This window comes from Ambystoma mexicanum, chromosome 2q (genome assembly GCF_040938575.1).
Source record: "Ambystoma mexicanum isolate Mex_15411 chromosome 2q, UKY_AmexF1_1, whole genome shotgun sequence".
Classification (NCBI taxonomy): Eukaryota; Metazoa; Chordata; class Amphibia; order Caudata; family Ambystomatidae; genus Ambystoma; species Ambystoma mexicanum.
Genome location: NC_090924.1, coordinates 839,684,144 through 839,705,436, shown reverse-complemented (window position 1 = coordinate 839,705,436; position 21,293 = coordinate 839,684,144). Strand labels below are relative to the sequence as shown.

At 45.7% G+C, this 21,293-nt stretch overlaps 1 protein-coding gene across 2 annotated transcripts in view; it reads right to left on the bottom strand.

Annotated features, from left to right (window-relative positions):
* The window catches only part of LOC138569772 (integrin beta-1), a 420,457-nt gene that overhangs the window by 274,900 nt on the left and 124,264 nt on the right, over nt 1-21,293 (bottom strand). For both annotated transcript variants that reach the window (XM_069648057.1, XM_069648056.1), the window contains exon 4: nt 7,258-7,480. In XM_069648057.1, the coding sequence (XP_069504158.1) occupies nt 7,258-7,480 (223 nt within the window). The remainder of the gene's footprint in view (nt 1-7,257; nt 7,481-21,293) is intronic.

The following is a 21,293-nucleotide window of genomic DNA, read 5'->3' as shown; positions in this document are numbered from 1 at the left end:
AAGAAGCCATGACGTAAGTCTTTAGGGACATCACAATGACATAGCTATGTTAGACATGAAGCACATGTGCTACTCGCACACGTTGGACACACCCAACTAGACGAAGAACCCAGGTATGCAGCTCTGAGTTAGAGGACAGTGACATCTATAATGTGTGCACGTTTATTGTTTTGCCATTAGGCTTGCTACAGCCCCACGGTAGCGCAAGAAGTGCTTGTGTAAATGTTTGCAGCTGCTTCATGCAAATAACCCAATGGCATGATAGGAGCACTCAAGGGACCGGGCAGGCATGATGTACTAATCTATGGCCACTATGGAAGACAGAGCAGAAGCCAGACCATGGCTTGGGAAATCTAGTAGGCCACGATCCACGACGAGACCCCAGGCCTCACAGAATGCTGTGCAATTAGAACCACTGGCAGGAACAAAGCTACTGCCATGAGGTGTTCCTGCTTCAACATGGCCACCGACGACCTCCTTGCCAGGAAGGCGACCACATGACATCCAGGAGAGCCCCCATTGGCCAACTGCAACTACAGAAGGCCAATCGGGCGCAGGCAGGCAAACGCCGGCCCCCTCATCACAAGGAACTTTTCCTGTCTGGAGGCACCTGAGGCCTGGGCCAAGGACTCCCCATTTTCTGTTAAGCCTGCCCCGACTCTGCAGCTTGCCCGCACCTCCCCAGACCTAACCTTTCCACCTAATCCCTTCATGCAGTACACCTCATGGGTGCCTCTGCTTTTCACTGACTTTGGACAATTGCTTACTATCACCTGGTCTATTGTTGATATATAATATCTCACTATACTATACTATTTAGCGCATTTACCACTATTGATTATCCGCTTGTACTCTATCCTCTTGTGCAGCCAACTGCTACCTATTATGCCCTGCTAGCATTTAGCCTCTGCCTGCCCCACTTACAAAATCAAATTTAGGCATCAAATTTAGGCATTGTATTTTGATGAACTGCTACCTATTATGCCCTGTCTCTGAACAACCTAGCACTAGTCGCACAATCCCCCTGTCATGTCTGTCACATAGCAGCGGCACACACCAGCTGCACACACACACAGCCACTCTCCACGATCATGATGCCCAAGAATGCACCTCCCAATCATAGCATAGTTTCACTCTCCCGCAATCTCCCTGCCACACTCCGCTCAGCCAGCCTAACAGCCATCCTTATAGCCCTCACTATAATGGCCTCTACGCCTCCCCACATATTCCCAGCATACCTCACCCAGCACCCGGCACTAAATTCACATGCCGCAGCACTAGACTACAACATCAGTGTCTCGGCCACCTAGCCTAGCCACCAGACTCTGCAATCTACGAAATCGATCACTTCCTAGGTATTTACTCTGTCCACCCACACCCATCATGACTAGAAACACCAGATTAGGCACCCGCACTGTATCACTACCCCATACTAAAATGAGCATAGGCACTGCCCCTCTCCCCCCACCACCCCAACATCCCTCTACACTACTTCGCACTAAGCCCCTCACTACCACACACCACAACAAGCACTTCACCCCATACTAGTACAAACAAAAACATAAAAGGCACACAACACCCACCTCTTAAATGTGCACTACTGAACGTACGCTCCCTACCTGCACATGCCCTCAAGATAAATTATCTACTATCCACACTTAATCTAGACTTACTTTGCATCACTGAATCCTGACTCAATGATGCCTCCTGCCCAGCCATCGCACTAGCCCTACCCACAGGCTACACCATCCTTAGGTAGATGTGATAAGATTGGAGGGGGAGTCGCCCTTATCCACAAAGACTCACTATCCATCAGATTAGCAGACCATAGTACATGGGGTGGTAATGCTGATATCCTATCAGCCAAGCTTACGCTCTCCCCCAATAATCTATTCAACATCCACATCCTATACAGACCTCCCGGACTCCCAGCTGACTTCCAAGAGCACCTCTCCCATCGACTCAGCAAAAACATTCAAAAGGTCCTCCAAAATCCTATTAGAAGACTTACATTTAGGATACAATGATCCTAAGGATAAAGCCGCTGCAACCCTAGCTAAAGAACTCGCAGACTTGGGTTTCTCCCAAAGAGTCCTCACCCCTACTCACTCCTAAGGCCGCACCCTTGACTGGGTCTTGGATCACAACTGTGCATCCAACATTACCTCAAACACTGCCCTTCCTTGGACGGGCCACACATGCATCGAATTCCTCATCCCCACCAACCCTAAACCTAGGACTCTCGCCCACGCACCACCTGCCGCAATAAGAAGTTCTAAAAAACTTGCGTCCCCACCATAAAAGCCCCTGCCTAGCACCACCTTTCACTAAGGACCCAAATATACTATCAGCAATCTCAATGATACTCTCACCAATGCCATAAACTCTATAGCCCCACTTGAAAGCAAGAAGGAAAAAAAAAAATAATTTCACTGCAACTCTTGGTTCTCGGAAGAAATCCAAACCCTCCCGAGCTCAAAAGCACCAGTCGCTTAAAAACTGGCAAACGGATCAGAGTGATCTAAATAAGAGCATCTTCAAACAAATAGCCCTCCAATATAAAAAAGCCATCTTCGCAGCAAAATCCAACTCCTTCAATGATAGGATCTCAAAGGCCAACTCCAAAGCTAAAGAACTATTCGCAATCTTTAATGAATTAGTCACTCCTCCGGCTACCGCTGACGAGTTAACTAAAGAAAGTCTGGTGTGCCAGCATTCAGTCCGCCATGCTCAACAAAATAAAACTCCTCCAGAACAAAATCCAAAACCACTGCAAAGCCCTCCCAAATCAAAAAACCAACCGCCCTACACAAGACAAGCATAGTCATCTCAATCACACTCAATTCTCCTTCAGAAACGTCACTGAACCAGAGGTCCTTAATCTCATCAAAAACCTCAAACCATCCCTCTGCAAAGCAGACATTTGCCCTCCCAAAATCATCAAGGAATGCACCAATGGCCTAGCACCCCTGATTACCGCCTTCATTAATGCATCTTTCCAGACAGGAACTGTACCAAACAATCTCAAGGAAGCCTGGGTGCGGCCACTTCTAAAAAAAAGGCCACACTTGACCCAGCGCAACCTAACAACTACAGACCGATAATGACAGTCACGTTCCTCCTAAAAATCCTTGACAAAGCAGCTCACATCCAGATCCAATCGTACATAGAAGCTAACTCCATACTAGGCAAAAGACAATCTGGCTTCCGTGTCGGGCATGGACAGAATTCGCCTCATTAGACCTAAAAAAATCAAATCTCACAGATCATGGACAAAGGCAAACATGCCATGCTGCTCCTCCTCGATCTATCAGCTGCTTTTGACCTGGTAGATCACTAAACACCCACCATCCACCTCACTCATGCAGCCCATTTCTCTAATCAAGCAGCATCCTGGATCACTTCCTTCCTTGAAGGAAGAGCCATGAAGGTCTACTCCGACACAGCTAATGTACATCCTACCAGTATAAACTGCGGTGTCCCCCAAGGATCTTGAACAACAGAAGGTAAAGTAATTAGAGTTATTCCTATAGCTAAGTCCCTAGCCAAACATTTAGATGACCCTATCTGTGCATAATCTCGTACCAATTGAATAGGGGCCCTAGTTGGTGCTGCTGGGCCGGCTACAAGTGGTGTAGAGATCTTGTCCCTAAACTCTCTAAAACACTTTCCTGGTGTCTAGTACGTGCACACCGATTGGAGGTCGATTTTTTTTGTTTTTAATTTGTCGCCCCCAATGTGTGCGTCTTATCATAAAAACACAAAAATACAACACCCAAAGCAACTGATTAGGAGAACAGTTGTCAGTGGGAAAGATTTATGTAAAAACAAGGGGCAAATCGCATATTCCTTGCTAGCCAAAACTTTAGGTGAAAGCACAATGTGTGTGGATAACTGGTTTAATTTCTTTAAACAAGCCCTTAGTTTTCTTTATAAGGGGATGAAGGTCTGGTTATCAACCAGGCCTATTGAATAGTCAACCGGTTTCAGCGGGATTCTCTAGTGGCCGCTTTCTTCAGGACGAATACTTTTTTCAATTCTTGTATTCTTTAACAATATCTTCAGCACTGTGAAGTATTAGAGGGTGTCTTCTAGGGTCCAAGACTGGATAGGGTAATCGATTCCTAGTCCTATATGGACAGAAGACAAGAAAGAAGGGGACTGGTATCAGTCTCAAGTATTTCACTTCATTACCAAGTGGTGCGTGTGTGTGCTGAGCCAATGAGGGCCAGTGTTTTGTCCGGCCCAGAAGACAAAGACTTTCCTATGTTGTGCACCCATGCTCTAGGTGTTCACATTGATGCAAATCTATCGATGAACAAACAAGTCAGCGCCATAGCCTCTGCATCAGCGTTCAGCACCAAATTCATCAATGCCATTAAACCCTACTTATCCACCCCAACCGCTTGGCCATAGCTAGAGCAACTATAGGAGTCAAACTAGATTATTGCAACGCCCTTCTAGCTGGCACCTCCGTCGAAAACATTCACAGACTGCAAACCACACAACAATGCCCTCAGAGCCGCCGTTGAGCCTCCCTAGAAGAGACCAGACGTGAAGCCCGGTCGCTCCAGGTCAAAGACTGTATTACTCTGAAAATCCTCACCATCACTCACAGGTGCATCAACAAAACTGCTCCAGCATACCTATCTGAAGCAATATCAAGGACCACATCCACTCGCCCCACCAGAGCTCAGTACACCAACCAGCTACACATACCACGCATAAAGAGAGCCACAGCGGGGGGGTCTAGGCTTCTCCTATATTGCACCGAAACTCTGGAACTCACTCCCTGCCACCATTAGAGCTGAAACTTCCATCTCTGTCTTCCGCAACAACCGCAAGGCCACTCAACTAGCAAGTGGAGGACTGCCTCCTCCACTTCTGCCATGTATATTGTAATATAACACAAATGTAATATAACTATATTGCAACCTGTATATATTGCTAATGACCATGTAACTAAGTAACTAAGCTTTGTACTGTAACAAGTGCCACAATGTCTTTGGGCTGTTGTGCGCTATATAGATACGAATAAAATAAAACAAAAAGGCTGCAATGTTGCAAATGACATTCCTCGCGCTGAACCAAAGTAACACCAGCTGCAGGAGGGGCGCGCTCTGACAAAATACAGAATCATTCCGAGCTCCTGTGCTCTCAAACGTGGCCTCCAAGCATGTGATCTGCCGAGCTGAGGAACTGCCAAGAGTTGGTGGCTGAGAAGAGCAACCTGTCTCGCTGACCAGACAATAGCTGCAAAAAAGTTGTTACATCCATACTACAGTTCTGCATTGGGAAACCAAACACTCATGCCAGCTATGGCTTGCACGCAGTTATGATGCTGACACAGTTGCACCTTGCAGACACAACTGAACATGCACCTTTCACAGGTGTCCCGCAGGCTGGGAACAGAGTTTATCCCAGGCTTGGGGGCTCGCAGCTCAGCCAAGCAAATCCACAGACCCTCGGGATGGATGGCGGGGGTCACTGACCAATCAGGGGGCCAGCACACTAACATTTTCAGAGTAACAGTTTTCGGGGATAGTCCAAGCACAGCACCAGACAGCCTCGTCCAATAACATCATGTCTCTATTAGCTCCTATATGGGACCTAGCACTCAGCAACCTATCCAGAGTAGAGGTAGGTTTTTGAGAAGGTCCCAGAAAGTGACGTAAATTAAGACGTCACAGGTCATCAAAACTGGGCTGCAAGCCAGTGTTACCCAAGAGGTGCCTGAATTTCTTTTCATGAATGTGATCCCTGTGGTTTACTGGCTATATTAAACCCCAGGTGTACCTTGCCTCTTCTGTGGACCTGGCGTTCTTGATTAGGCAAAGGGAAGGAGTTAGGCATTTCACGAGTTCACACCTGTGGGCTCCTAGCACGGCTTAGGGGTCGACCGCCAGGCAGGCTAACAACTGTTAAATAAATAATTATTGTAAGTGTTACTTGGATACTTGTATTTGTGGATTTCATTGCTACAGCTCACATTTACCCCTCTTGAGATGAGTCTGGCTGCTCAGTCACAATACCAACTCGCGTAGTATAGGCCTATACCAAAAGTTGGGTTACCTAATAACAAGAGGACAAGTGTTGTGTAGTCTCCCACAGGGTTATTACATCAATTCCTGCCCATCAGATACTTGGGTCTGATCCTTCTGGAATGGCCCCAGGACTCCTGTTATCCGGAACTCGGGTGAGCACACAAACTCAGCCCAACCAATAGAAGAACTGCCACAGACGCACCCCAGCACTGGTCCAATCAGGAACCACTGTGGGCAAACCCACACATACACTCTAGACACCAAAACCAGCATGTGGATTGGGACCAGACAGTCCCAACCCACTTCCTGACTTCCAACACACACGGCCTGCACTAGCTAGAGAAAAGCAGTGCTTTCTCAAGCAAATGCAGGACGATAAAAGGACATTCCTGAACTGGCAATGCAGGAAGAAGGCCAACAAACAAAATGGCCCAGGAACAAGCAAAAAGCCTTGTGGCACAGCCATGTTGTGACACTAGCCACAGTTAGTAGCCAAATGCAGTAAACATGTGAAGTCCAACTAAAAATAAAGATAGGAAAAATGTAACTACTGCCATCAGCTTGTCTTTTGGCAAATTTAAAAGTAACCAGAAAATCCTGTGAGTGCGAGTCCAGGGTGATACAAAAGTATCCCCATTGCACTGCATTGTAAATCTGCATTGTGCAACATGAAAGTTACCCTAAACAAATATGTGAAAAAAAAGCAGGAAACAGTTTCACAGAACTGACAGTCTGAAGGACTAGGCTATTTCCCCATAACAAATGAGCAAAAGGCCAGTGGTGTGAAGTTGAATGCTTCACTTAACTGTAAAAACTCAGAACAAGTAGTAAAAAGAAAATCAAAAAAAGTGTTGGGGTCCATAGAAAATGGAGGCAAAGTTGCACAAAGAAAATTATTTTCGAACAGAAGGTCACCAGGTTAAGAGGAAGGGCTCCCATGTTAGGGAAGCTGCTGCACTTGGAGAACTCTTCAGCCCACAGAGGGCACAGTTCCTCAGCTGTTACACTCCCAGACGAGAACAAAACATTTCTAAACAGATTTATGCTGTGGGAACATAAAGGAATTACCATTTTATTTATTAGTGGGGTGGAGGGGCAGATTTCACCAAGATTCTAATTCAGAATGAAGATATTGAATATGATGAGACGTTATATAAAGGATACTGAAAGCATTCTTTATAGCACCGAGGTACATTGGAAGAGATCTACAGACCTGATCGAAGTTTCAATTCCATCTTTTGTGGTTGGATTTGGGTGATGTCTTCTGGATTTAATTTTTCTGCAGTGTCTTTGTTGCGGTTTGTCAATGGTTTATTTTCCAACTCTTTTTGGCTACCTCTGGGATTTTCAATTTCAGTTTTTGGACATCCTTTACTCTTTAACATTGCTAATTCATCACATCTTGATGAAGTGGGCTCGCCTTCTTGTAGGAAGTCCTGGAAATACCAATGTTTAAAAAAACGTATAATTTCACATGGCCAAGTACATTCTTGTCTCACAATATCATTAACTTAAAACAGCCATTTCTTAGACAGATTTTGAATAAACTACATGCTGGAGAAAATACACGCTGGATTTGGACCATGCATTTATTCATCACTGAAGCATGCAAGTACAAAGCAAAACTACAGCATTAATAGTCCATTCCATGTATACAATGAAAGCACAACAGGGATTTAAAGGTTCGTCTTCCATCTCCTCCCTAGTTCAAGCTCCCACTCATCCCTCTCACCCACTCCGACATGTACATTAATTATCACCAAGACCAATTATCAAGGATGCTACACTATTAACCCAACATTTTGGGACTTTTCAGATGTGAGACTAGTTTATGCACTGTGACCTTTGACAAGTCTTTCATCACAGTCCATAAAGGCTGTTAAGATTCCATTCCAAAATGCCTTACTGAGAACTTCGTGATCACACAACAAACTGACCAAACTCTATAAACAGGCTGGCTGATCAGCGAGGCCAGCATTCTCCAAAAGAGTATTAATGACGATTTCCAAGCAGCCAAGAACTGCTGCATTTCATAGAGTAAGGGACTTTCACAGAAAAACTGATGCAGAATTACAACACACTTCTGGGGAAATTGAGCCATAGAGAACAGTAAACGGGTGCTCATTATGGTCTCACAGAAAAACCTTCATTTTATTGTAGTCCCAAAGGGTATACACAATTGGCTATACTATCATAGTTCCTTCAACAGTCCAGTCTTAACTGTGGGGATCACCCTGTGCAACCCAATGAGGCTGTATTACGAACAGGGCAGCAGCGTTAATCTCACGTTGCAAGTGAGTCGGGCCTAAAGCCACCCGCCCACTCAGTTCTCCACATAACACACAACAGCATTTCTTAATTAACAATTGTCAATTTACACTGCCCATAATGGGGTGTGTAAATTCGAAATTGAGGCCTGAGCAGGACCCCAGATAAGAATTTAATTTAAAGGAGGTTACTCCAAGTTTCAAGAAGCAGCAACTGAAATAATGTTTCTGGTAGCAAAAGTGCAGTTCTCATTCTTGAATGGCACATTTTTATACCAGAACAAACTGATACAAAAACATTTTTCAAATCACTTAGTCAACCATTCTTTTACGCTAGCAATTTAAGTAAATTAGAAGCAGCCATTTCAACACAACAGCACTAGATCAGAGGTCCACTTGGGGCAAGGTGTTTTTCCATACCACTCGTCTGAAGACATCTAGGCAGTGCAGGTTGCATACACATTTCTACCAGTTAATCCCAATTTATTGGGCAAATAGGCATATGCTCTGCCTATCTGGAACCAAGGGTAACAAGACCATACAAAAATTCGGAGCTGTGACCTTTTAAATTTCAATCCCTCTCGGTGTGCCTTGTGAGGAATCCAGGGAGTTTGCCACTCTCTTTGGCAATAGGGAGGGAAGCCTGTTACACAACACTCCTTAGGAGACAGGGCAAGTGGGATCCCACAGGGGTGATCCCCCCCTCCCTTCTCCCCTTTGAGGACAATCAATGCCCTAATGACAGCATCCCCTTTCCTTACAGTAAGGCATGTTTGTAGGATATAGAGGGACTAATCAGATCCATTATGTAGTCCCTTTACAACGAGAGGCTGGGTTTCAACTGCATATGCTGCCGCCTTTTAATGAACCCCCGGACCAACCCGATTGTTTCTTCCAACCACGGAGGAGCTTAAGCTAAGCCACAAAGCCAAAGAGGAGAACACCCGCAGAGCAGGACGAAGCTCAGCCGAGCAGAATCGTGCAAGGTAGGAATACTGTGCAAGATGTGCACTGAGGTGGGAGAAGGGCGTTGGAGCTCTGACAAAGGCAAAGTTGTCAAACACCAATGGGCGTGTTAGGGAGAATTTTAAAAAATGTGCCAATTCCCTTCTACCTAGAGACCCACAGCTCGTTTTGCTGGATTTTTGATCTTTCATAATTTGTATGCAATTTATTCTCCGTTTCTTTTAACTTTGGAGTCTGACAAACTCCATAGGCATCTTTACATTGGGTCACAGCACCTTCAGAAGCAGTAGCCCAGGGAATTCTTAGATTTCCCAAAGGTTTAAGTACCTTCGCTCAGTGAAATTACGGTTTCCAAGAGCAGTGAAGTGAAATTGACTTACATTTTGCAACTTACAATAGGGTGCTGCAGGGGTTACTTAGTATCCCTTTTGTCTAGTTTCTCATGTAACATTTTTATGTTACCCTTTCTACAATTAATGGCTGGTGGCAGTGGTTTACTTTTTACTACCATTGTGTGTTTTTACTGCGGGCTGCGTTCAAAATGGCCCTTGTCTTTTTTCGCCATTTCTTGTTGCAAAGGTCCTTCTTGACATTTACCAGGTTTGGACCCTTTGTTAGTTTTGTCTTCGGCGGGATTCACAAGTGAAGCCCGCCTCTGGCTCCAGTATGTCTGGCAGGGGCAGGAAGTGAGGTAGGTGCCTGAAACTCCCTGTGCTTAACCCACCCCTTGGTTACAGGAATGAACCCAAAGGCGATTGGCCAGCTGGCAGTCCGGCAAGGACAGCCATCCTGCTTTGTGATTGACAGCAAGGCTGGAAAGAATGGGAGAAACCCGCATAAAAGGCGAGGCTTTTTGGCTTGGTAGGCAGTCGACCACTGGACGAAGGAATCGGAAGAACTTGGAAGAGGCGCATGCTGAAACTTCTGGACCGTTGGTTTGCCCAGAGAATCCCTACTGCTGTGCTCAAGCACCACATTCACCTCGACTAGAGAAGCCCTGCAAGGACGACTTCTCCCTTTGAGTTGGTGGGACCAATCAACTCCAAAGTAAGCCTGTCTGGACATCCTCTCGAAGCTGGCTGTATTTCCACTGCTGCTGGAACCGAAGTGCCAGGGAGAGGGACACCAGATTGTGTGCGTTGCTTTTAAGTCGTACCCGAGCACTAGGAAGATCCTCCGGACTTCCCTGATGCAGGACTGGCCAAGCCTGAGTCACCTCAACAGAGTGATGGACCCCCAGAAGCAAGGAAAGTCTGAAGTGGTATCCGAGAACAGCAGTGTTGCCATTTGCTGTCAGACGCTAGGAGCTGAAACACAGAAGGGCCGCTGAATTGAAGTTTGCCCATTGCTGCCGCTGACCTTCCCATTGCAGAGCAGTAGTCCCCAGACGTCCTCCCTCTTGTCCCCACGACTGAGGCTCAGAAACAGGATCTTTAGAACTGTACACAAACAGAAGCCAGCTGGAACCATTTCTTCTAACCAGAGGTACTGTAAAGTCTAAGAACTTGCCTCTGAAATCCTTAACATAAGGCTACACATTAAATCAGGCGACACACACCTTCGTCTCGGCCCAGTATGTAGCGCACAACTGAGATGCCTTTCTCAGTATTTTATGCGAATTCTATTTGAGATGATACACAACCCGTATCACACACCCTTTTTCAAACACCCCGGGTCACAATGGACCATGAACCAGGCCGGTTGATGACATTGCAATATTTTATTTATTTTTAAAAATCAAAAGGAAACCATACAATTTTAATATGGGGCATCAATCACCAATGGGGTGATGATAGCAATGAAAATGGAAGCAATGCACTTAATTAACCTTCTCCTAGAACATATACAAAGCAAGTTAATAGGAGCACTTTTTGAATTAGGATAGATAGCACCCAAGGTTTCTCCCTGCAATGTTCCCTCAGCCCACAATTAATCAAATTGAGTGGATAGAAAGAAGAGGCGAAAACTGATTTTAAACCCTTTGCAATAGCATGAACTGACTATGCGCCAGGACACGATCAGAAAGAGTATCGGCCCTCAATTGTTGATTCTTTGGTTGACCAGAGCACTTTTCTAGTATTCTTGAAGGGGGTACCGGCATATCCAACTTGGTCTCTTTCACGAGGTCACCCCCAGCTAAATCCTTCGCTATAACTAGTTCCGCGAACATTGCGTAAAATGTCTCCTTTAAGACTTCCCCTTTTGTCCCCAAGACCACTGGACCCCTACCCATTTGTTTTTCATTTATCGGCCCCATCTATGGTACCGCACCACCATCCCCCAGTAAACACCCTCCCCCTATTCCCCTTGACCAGTATCTTTTTCTGAATTTGTAGACTCAGAAGAGTCCTCCCTTCCTAAAGGAGCCTGGCCTTCATCTACTGGGTATACCGAAGTATTGCTCAAATCAAAAGTACTATCCTCCTCCTGCTCCTTTACCAGAGGTATTAGCGCCTCAGGTAAGGCTTGCTCGTTAGATGGATTTTTAATACCATTACCTTTATTTAATTTAAAGTCGTCGTCTCTTTTCTTTTGTTCCAAAAGTCTATCAACTTGCATTTGCTCATCTACCTCTACTCTTAACTTTCTCAAGAAAGTTCTGGCACCCTTATTTTGCTTAGGGGAGAGTTTACAATTTATTTAGTTTTTTCCCCACTGGGTGAAGTTTATTCCTGCTAGCAGGGACACCTTGATCGCTAGAGGCCCGATTCTCCTTAGGACTACTACTTACTATAATGTCTCCCTGTTCCCAGGCTATCCCCAGCAGCGAGACTGAAGGTAAATGGCCCTTGGCCACTGCTACTTTTCATTTAAGTTTGTCAACTTGCGCCCTACCCATGTCGGTAAGGTCAACAGCTCCGCTATTTTGTGCTTCCCGCAACTCCCCAGTAATAGGTTCAACCGACATGTTGGCCCTTTTGTTAGGCAAGATGTTAGAGACACTGCTATTATATAACCTTCCAAGAGGTGTACCTTCCTCAATAATTCCATAACGGATTGTAGGTCCCGAATCTCAAAATTAAGCGATTCTTATCCTCGATCCACTGAATCTAAAATATGAGCCAAAATGGGAAAGGACAAATCGTCCAGAGCTGGTGCCAGGACCTCCTCCCCACCTATCTTAGACCCGTCCCCTGCTGTGTGATCCCTGGGAGCTTCATCCCCAACCACACAGCCCTTATCAAAATCAGATGTCCAGTTATACCAACGAAGGTCGGACCTAGTGGGGGACTAACGAAGCTCACACAATGAAACTTTCCCTAAATGCTGATGGAGCATTATTTCAGTAAGGCCTACCTCCCTGGCAGGTGATTCTGGAATAATCCATTAGTTGGTTTTAAAGTCCAACGATAAACGCACACACTTGGCCAACTCGTGGGAGATGGCCGGGGCCAAAATCGAAACATTTGAGACTAAGTCGCCCTCCTGGAGCATTGCCCCAGAAACCATTGAATTTAAATTCCATTCAATGTTTGCCAAAACCGGATTTATATTTCCCAGAACCCCTGTCACCACTTCCCCTTTTTTACACCAGGGGAGCCGTTATCCAGGACTTCCGACCACTAACCATAGGGATTCCAGTTCCCGTTCGTTCTACTACAGGCAGCACCGACATACCCAGGGTAGGGAGCGGAGTTCTCATTTGTGCCAAGATTCCGGCCATTCCTCGGTTATGTGGGCTCACAGCACCAACATTTCCCTGCTGAGGCTGAACAGCTTCCGCGATACAGCCCTTACTTCTTAACGTAACCCCCATTTCTTAACGTAACCCCCATTTTGTCCAAACCACGCCCCCTTTTTTAAATTAAACCAAGGAACTACTTATACTCTGAAAATTGGTATCAAAATCAGTTGGGCACAAAATTTCAAGTACCAGCCACAATAATGTCCTCGATTACCAAAGCCCAATGTACTGGTATACAGTCCTGGCTTACCAAATCCTGCAGAGTTGATTCCCAACCCAAGTGTTCCTAAATTGTACAAGCGAGGCACTAGAAAACAAACTTCCCACAATGTCAATGCGGATTCATAGGGATACACACACCTACAACAAGAACTGTAAAACACAGGAGACCACGTAATCCTTACCCGTAATAAAACCTTCCACTCAATTTGCTAGTGAATCTATTAATTAAAAAAGTCCCATAATAGGCAGGTGCAGTGAACTATAAAAAAAATAAATAAAAACTAAAAATCGATGAAAGCTATTCAAATAACTCATGAAGATCGATCCCATGGGAAAAGTGCGGCAATCAAGTGGGAGCAAAATGCTGTTAGGACAGACTGGACCTCTGCATTGGTTACCCCGCCAAGGGCAACCCCAGTCACCCGATTTAAGTAGCTGCAATACGTAAGCTGTAGTGTTGAGAGCTTGGGACCAGCACTAAACCGACCAGGGACCTCGCAGCCTCTTGAGTTACCACTCTTGAGGAAAGATCCTCTGGAGAGACCTGTAACCAAAACCACAGTCAACAGTAATTTGCGCTTTTAGTCCCAAAGTATAATCATGCGACGCCACTGATTTCCTTCTGTGTTCAAACCATTGATCGTCTGAAAAATATTGCCTTTGCAGCAAAGAAAATCGTGCTCCAGGTGCTTGCACACAAGCTGGGCGCTCCAAGGCCAAAACCCGCAGTCACTCCCCACTGCCAGGCACCACATTCCCCCAGACCAGGGCCACAAGAAACACGCTGATTAAGAATGGCCCAGGGTCTGGAGCTATCCTAGGGCCAATAACTTCCAACAAGTTTAATCACGAGACAACTCTGTATGGTGTCTTCACTTTCTCAGCTAATATAAAGGATAATCTTACTTCAGTAGATGTAATAACCAGGGCAAGCGATGCAAGCAGCAGGCAGCAGGCTCTGCTTCGCACATCGTGCCGTGTTTATATTGGTCCTTCTCTTTTCTTCCGCCTCCAGGCAGTAATCTAGAAGGGGGACTTCAAACTTCAAACTGCTGCTCCGTACCACAAATTCTGAAAACTGCAATCGGAATAAGCAGTATGGGAAAAACAAACACTGCAAGCCACGTCAGGGGAGGATCTTCCACCAGAAACACTGCTTTGCATACAAAAATATGATGCCTATGGAGTTTGTCAGACTCCAAAACCAAAAGAAACAGTTCAAATCAGATAGAAACAAATGAGAGGGAGAAAAAGAAGGTCTCACTCACTCCAGGGTTAAACTGAAAAAGTCCTAAAGTCCTGCAAAACAGCTGGGGGTCTTTAAAAGGTAGAAGGGAATTGGAATTCTCCCCAACAGTCCCGAATGCAACGACTCCTACCAAGAGGCTGGTGAGATCCACCAGTCCCATGAAGACCTTACGTTTGAGCCATCCCATGACAAGCTGCAACATTGCTGGGCTGCAAACCACCAATACTCTGGGACTTCGAGCCAGAGTGCGATGCATGGTCTTCAGGAGTCTGAATCCAGCTGAAACTTTGGTGGACTCCTCCTGGCCCTTCAGAGGCACTGCTCGAATCCCTGAAGTCCCCTCACCAAAGTGCAGGACCAAGAGAGTGAAGAGAATCGCACCAGCAATATTTGTTAATATGGCTGCTGTATGGCTGCTGTAAAAAGGCACCAAATCCTCAGAGCCGCGAGAATCCTTGACGAGTTATTTGCTGTAAGCCTCCTCCGAATAGTTATTGAATGTTCATACTCATCATTGAGTAGCTTGAGGCCCCTCCAGAAAGTATACCAGTTGATTTACTAGCTCAAACCAAGTTCTAAAAAGTAATGTTGCAAGGAGTATACTTGTAACAGGTTGGTTTATTATCTCATTTCATAACGAGTGCCACTGCATGACTGACAGGGTCAACTACCCTTGAAATACTGATTTTATTCTAAAAGTAGATCTAACCTGGTCTCCCCCCACCCCCCCCCCCCCCAAGTAGTATGTTACTATCTTGAATGTATAACCTTAGCTCTGACTCACCTTGACTTGCATCTTGCTCCTCCAAGTAAGTTTATACCTTGGTTTGCATACCATAGGCATGGAGTTGGTTTTTATGATTGTGTGTATATGATGTTAAAGTATTTACTTAACCAAGAATGGTCTTGTCGACTTGTACTGAATTTTCTTTTTTTTTTATCCTAGTGTTTTTTTGGATGATATATATGCTACAATTTCTTTGTACCAAGCTACAGCCCTCTGTCCCTCCTAATATAAGCCTAGCTGCTATGTCCAGGCTACCACATTCTCAGGTCATACAACCTTATACTAAAAGTGGATCTTATGTACAGTCTCAGATGTATAGTGCTATGAAGCCCTTAGTTGACTTTAGAAAAACTGTCCCAACACCATTCTCTTAAGTAGCCGTGACCAAGGAGCAAGGCTGAACTAAGAAGGAAGGGGGCACTGTTGTCTAGTACAACACACAAGCAAAAAACCCACACAAATTGGTTATAACATGTTAGGGAGAATTGTCATTTCTGTGCCAATTCCCTTTAACCTTAGAGACCCCCAGCTCTTTTGCTGAACAGGTCTTTTTAAATGTTTACTCCTGAATGAGTGGGACCTTTTTCTCACTCACTCATGTGTTTTCCTAGACTATGATTTTCTATGTTCCTTACTGTTTTATGGAGTCTGGTAAACTATCTGCTTTTACACTGCGACACATAGCACTGTTTGTGCAGTGCCACTGAGAAGTCCTTTGGACTTCAATGTTTAACTCCAATTTTTTTGGGAGAACTGTTCCCAAGAATAGTAAGATGACCCAGGTCTTACCTTTACTTTATGGGTCCAGCACACCCTCCCCCCACCCCCTGCCCCCCATGTGGCGTGCTGGGGCGTTACATAGTAACTCCTTTAACCCATTCCTCATGTGCCATTTTGTTACACTAATTCACTTGAATGACTGATGGCAGTGGTATCTTTACTACCTAGTGAGCTGTACCTGCAGTGCTTCACCCAAGGGTGACCATTTTCACAAAATGGCTTGGTCTTCTTTCAACATTTCCGGTTAGTTGTTAGGGAGAATTCTCATTTCTGTGCTAATTCCCCTTCAACCTTCGAGACCCTGCAGCTCTTTTGATGGACTTTAATTTTAACCAGGGAGTGATCAAGACCTTTTTCTCACTCATGTATTCGGACCTACTTTTGATTATGTTCTCTGTTTTTGGAGTCTTAAAAACTCCATAGGCATCTACTTTTTGTATGGAACTTCAGTGCAGCGTCACTGAGAAATCCTTTTGAATTCTCATAACTTTTAAATACCTTTTCTTGTGTGAACTACCGTTCCCAAAAACAGTGAAGTGAAATTGACTTTACTTACCTTTTCTCTTTAACGGTCGAGAAATCCATAGTAGAGTGCAACATCTGAAATCCGGCAAGAAGCTCCAGGAGTCCCCTATGGACCCTCCAGAAGCAGGACGACCAGAGCTCGAGTCCCTGCAGGACCCAAGGAGTGAAGGAAGCCCACCCGGTTTCCGAGATACGTGGTGGTGCTGTTTACCAAGCACTGAAACCGTGACGTGCTGCTGATCCGAAAAGACCCCGTAGCTGCAGACGACCTGCAAATTCATACCGCAGGAGCCCTCCAGAAATCCTCCCTCTTGTCCCCACGACAGGTTCAGGAACCCCACTGTCTGCACCGCTGCCACAGGACAGAATCCAACTGGACCACTCTCCAAACCAGAGGTACTGTCTAGACTTGGGGTACTTACCTCAGTGTCTTTTGAGCTGTGCTTTTCTCAGTCGAGATTTGCAGTGGCTTACCTTTAGAGTTGGTTCCAACTCTGCTTTTCACAGGCTTAATAGCTTGTGACCCTACAAGTGATTTCTACAAAACTAACTTTGTGCAAGACCTTTATTAACTAAGACGTGCCTCCGCTCCATAGACTGTGCTCCCATTGACTTTGGTTGTCCTGGCTCCCTGCAGACTCTTAGTCCATTGAGTGATATTTCTGTCCCTCATAGGTGGTAACTTGTTTTAGACTTATTGCTGGTAAAGGCTTGTCTAGACTTCATTGGAAGATTTAAGTATATTCACATGCCCTGAGAACCTGTTAACCTTTTTCTTTACCTTAACCTTTCCTTTCTGCAATCTCGGAATCTGCAAAGTATAACTAGTGCCATATAAATGCCATTACTGAAGTCACCTCCAGATGTAGGAAGAGTGAAAAGCATATCCAAAGAGTATCCACTAACTTGTGCTGATTCTGAAAAAGTAATTAAAGTCTGATTGTTACATAGCTCGCACTAACTGAAACCTTCCGTGTAAGTGTTACTTGGATACTTGTACTGGCGAATTTCATTGCTACAGCTCTACAGCTCACATTTACCTCTCTTGAGATAGGCCTGGCTGCTCAGTCACTCTACCAACTTGTATAGTACATTCCTATACCAAAAGGGGTTACCTAATATCAAGCGGATAAATGTTTTGTAGTCTCACACAGTGTTACTACACCAATTCTTACCCAACACTAGTTTCTTCTGGGTTTTTGCATCAGGTTTGAGTCCTTTGTGAGGTTTGCCTTTGGCAGGCTTCAGCCCTAAAGCCCACCTAAGCTCCAGTGTGTCTGGAAAGGCAGGAAGTGTAGGAGGGCCCCGAAACTTCCCTGTTTTGTCTCTAGGTGTGCCCAAGTGAAACCGGTTCCAATTGGCCGGCTGGCTGATCTAGAGGACAGCCACCCTGCTGGGTGATTTACAGCCTAGGGATGTGAATGAATGGAACTTGCATTAAAAAAGTGATGTTTGGGGGGCGTGGCCAGCCGAGGGTGCCATCGGATGCCTCCTCGGTGAGCTCTGTGCTTCCTTCCCTTCCCGAGACCTCTAAACCCCCTTAAAATATGTACCCGACCCTTTAAAAACACCCAAGCGGGCGTCGGAAGCCTTGGTGAGCAGAAGCAGCGATTTGGGGGAGCATTCAAGCCCGTACGACGGAGAAAATGAAGTTTTAAATTTGGAAGCCCGAAAACAAGATGGCGGACGGGACTGGGTGTCTTCCCTGCGATGCCTGTGACTCAGCTGCAGGCTGTGAATGAGGACATTGGTGCAGAACGAATTCAGCCAGGCAGGTCCCCGGAGACGTCAGAACACTTGCCTTTAAGTCGCTCGGATCGGGGGCATGCGACTTTGATACTGGACCGAGGGCTGCTGGCGAACATTGGCGAAAGAATTAAAACATTGGCAATTACAGGAACTGTCCTGGTTGGCCCTACTTCCTAAATTCTTATATGTAGTCGGCGCTCTTCCAATACGAATCCCAAACCCAGCCATCCAAACACTACAGAAAGAGGTGATGAATTTCATCTGGGGGGTGGGGGTGAGGGGGGGGGGTATTGAACCGAGAGTTCCCAAGAAAGTATTATTTAGGCCGCAGGTCCTGGGGGGATTGGGGGTTCCGGACCTCCGTAGGTACTTGTGGGCAGCACAGATAGCTCCTATGTTGCAATGGTCTGAACTAGTGGGTTATACTTGAAATGTTGGCAACTAAGATAGCCCTGGGAGGTATCGGCTTTCTCGCCACACGACATAGGGAAAAAGGAGGCCAACTGGTGGAATCAACTAGAACTACCCTGTGGTACTGGGACAGGGTCCTGAGAAACAAGAAGATTAAAAGGAGGGGGAGGGCCTCTTACGCCAGTAGCTTACAACCCAGAATTTACCCCTGGAACACATGCCAACTTCTGGGTTAACTGGGGTGGCAGGGAAGGCAGCATGGTCCTAAGAGATCTCTATGCAAATGGGATACCCCTGACATTTGAAGAATACAAAACCAGATTCAATATCCCGAAACAGGAACGATTCCACTATGTTCAACTCAGACACTGGGTCTCAAACGCGAGGGGGAAGGGGTAGCTAGGAACCCTACAGGAGTGGAGTTAACCATACAGGAAGGCCACCCAGATAAGCAAATAACTAGATTATATCGCCTGGTGGGAGAGGGGGACCCAGAAGAGAATCTCACTTATATGCGGAAATGGGAAGCTGATCTGGGAAGATCAATTGACTGGGACACATGGGGCCAATTTGGCATAGAGCCGCGAAGAGTTCTAAATGCACCTTGATTAAGGAAGCAGCATATAAACTTTGTCTTCGGTGGTACATGACGCCCACACGCATGCATGCCATTAATCCAGAATAACCACCTGAATGTTGGAGGAGTTGTGGACAACCTGGGGACCTTCTACATATGTGGTGGTCCTGCCCATTAACGGAACCCTACTGGAAAGAGATCCTAAGTCACATTAAAGACATAACCGGCGTAGAGCTCCCTCTTGACCGGGCTAGTGGTGCTCTTGGGAGAAGCAGTGGAGGGTTGCTATGCAAACTCAGGGCCGACGGCCAACTTAATTACGCATACGTTAAGTGCAGCCAGAATTTAAAAAAATCGCCCAGGCATGGAAATCTAAAGATGGACCAGTGGTGGCCATGTGGTGGATGCGGCTATGGGGGGTGATGGCCGTGGAGAAGGTGACTGCTTTGGCCCACGGCTCTTATTCCAAATATCAGAACATTTGGCTACCATTGCATGAATTCAGATGACGGAGAGCAGATGTACTTCAAGCCCAGATTGCTCCGTGCAATACCTGTTATCTGATGGAATCGAATACTGAACTTGAAAGGATCCATCTGACTGAAATAATAAGACAGATCAAATCACTTCTTCACCTTAAGTTGGGGAGATAACTTTGGAGGGGGGTGGATTGGTGTGTGGGGGAGGGGGGAGGGGGCAGGGGAGTTCAACATTTATATTATCGTTTTATTCCTTTCCTCTGTATGGTTATCATAAATGAGCACTGGCATTGAAACGTGCTGAAACCCCAAGTAGGGGTAACGAGGAAGCGACATGTAAGTATTACATATATGCTATTGATCGGTTTATTAATATATGCATGTCTATGTGCTCCAAAATTTAAATGAAGTTGGTAAAAAAAAAAAGTGATGTTTTTGGGATTAAAAGGAGAGTCGACCACTGGACGACAACATCCGAAGCAGAAGATGAGAGCAGACTCCAGCAGCACCCTCCTAGACCGCGAAGTGCCCGGTGAGCACTGCAGCTGTGCTTACCCAGTTTTCGAATCGACAGGGAAGATCCGTAAAGGATTCTTTAGGCTGGACAGACCAACTAGCCTCGAGAAACTATTTTGGCGCAACCCCACTCTTGCTGCAACTTTCCAAGGCTGCAGAATCCAATACCCGCGCAACATCGACCACCTGTGAATTCATGGTCTCCCGAAGTGCGAAACCGGCCAGATCTTCGTGGGCATCCAGAGGACCCTACAGAAGCAAGACATCTGCATCCTGAGTCCCCTCACCAGAGTCCAGGACCGAGGGATCAAGTAAATCCTAACCAGAGCTTTTTGTTCTTTGGTGCTGACAAAAAAGTGCTGCCACAGGCGCCTGCCAGACATCCTCCATTTCGTCACCACAGCCAAGGACCAAGAACAAGTGTCTGCTTCATTGCATCCAGAAGGCATTCAGCGGGAACAACTTCATGTCAAAGGCGCTGTGGGGCTTGTGGTACATTATCCTTTTGCCATTTGTGGTGCTACCCATCTTTGGGAGTGTGATTTAACCCTACACTAAATTGACCTAAACTTACCTGCACTGGCCTTGCAGCTTGTGCTTTCTAAAGGTGGTGACTCTTGAGTGGCTGTGATTTCTACTTAGAAAAATGTTCTTAAATAGACAGTGTTCAAACAGAACTTTGACTGGCCTGGCTACCTAAAGGCTTCCTTCTGAACCTACTGGCTTTGACAACACGTGTTCCCTTACAGGTTTTAAATGTCGAACACTTTAATGCTGGGATAATAGACTGCCTGCATCCCTTCGGGAGAATCTAATTGGCGAATCTAACTGTTTATACCCATCAGTCTGTCCGTATCTAACCCTAACCTTCCTCAAATAACTCAATACTGCAAAGGCGTTGCCAATATAAATGTTATACTGACCTCAACTGACGTCACGGCTGGGTTCTGGAACAGGTGTAACATATGAATGATTTACTCACCTGCTTTAAATTGTTCACTTTTTTAATTGAATCCTAACTTGGGATTAATGTTAC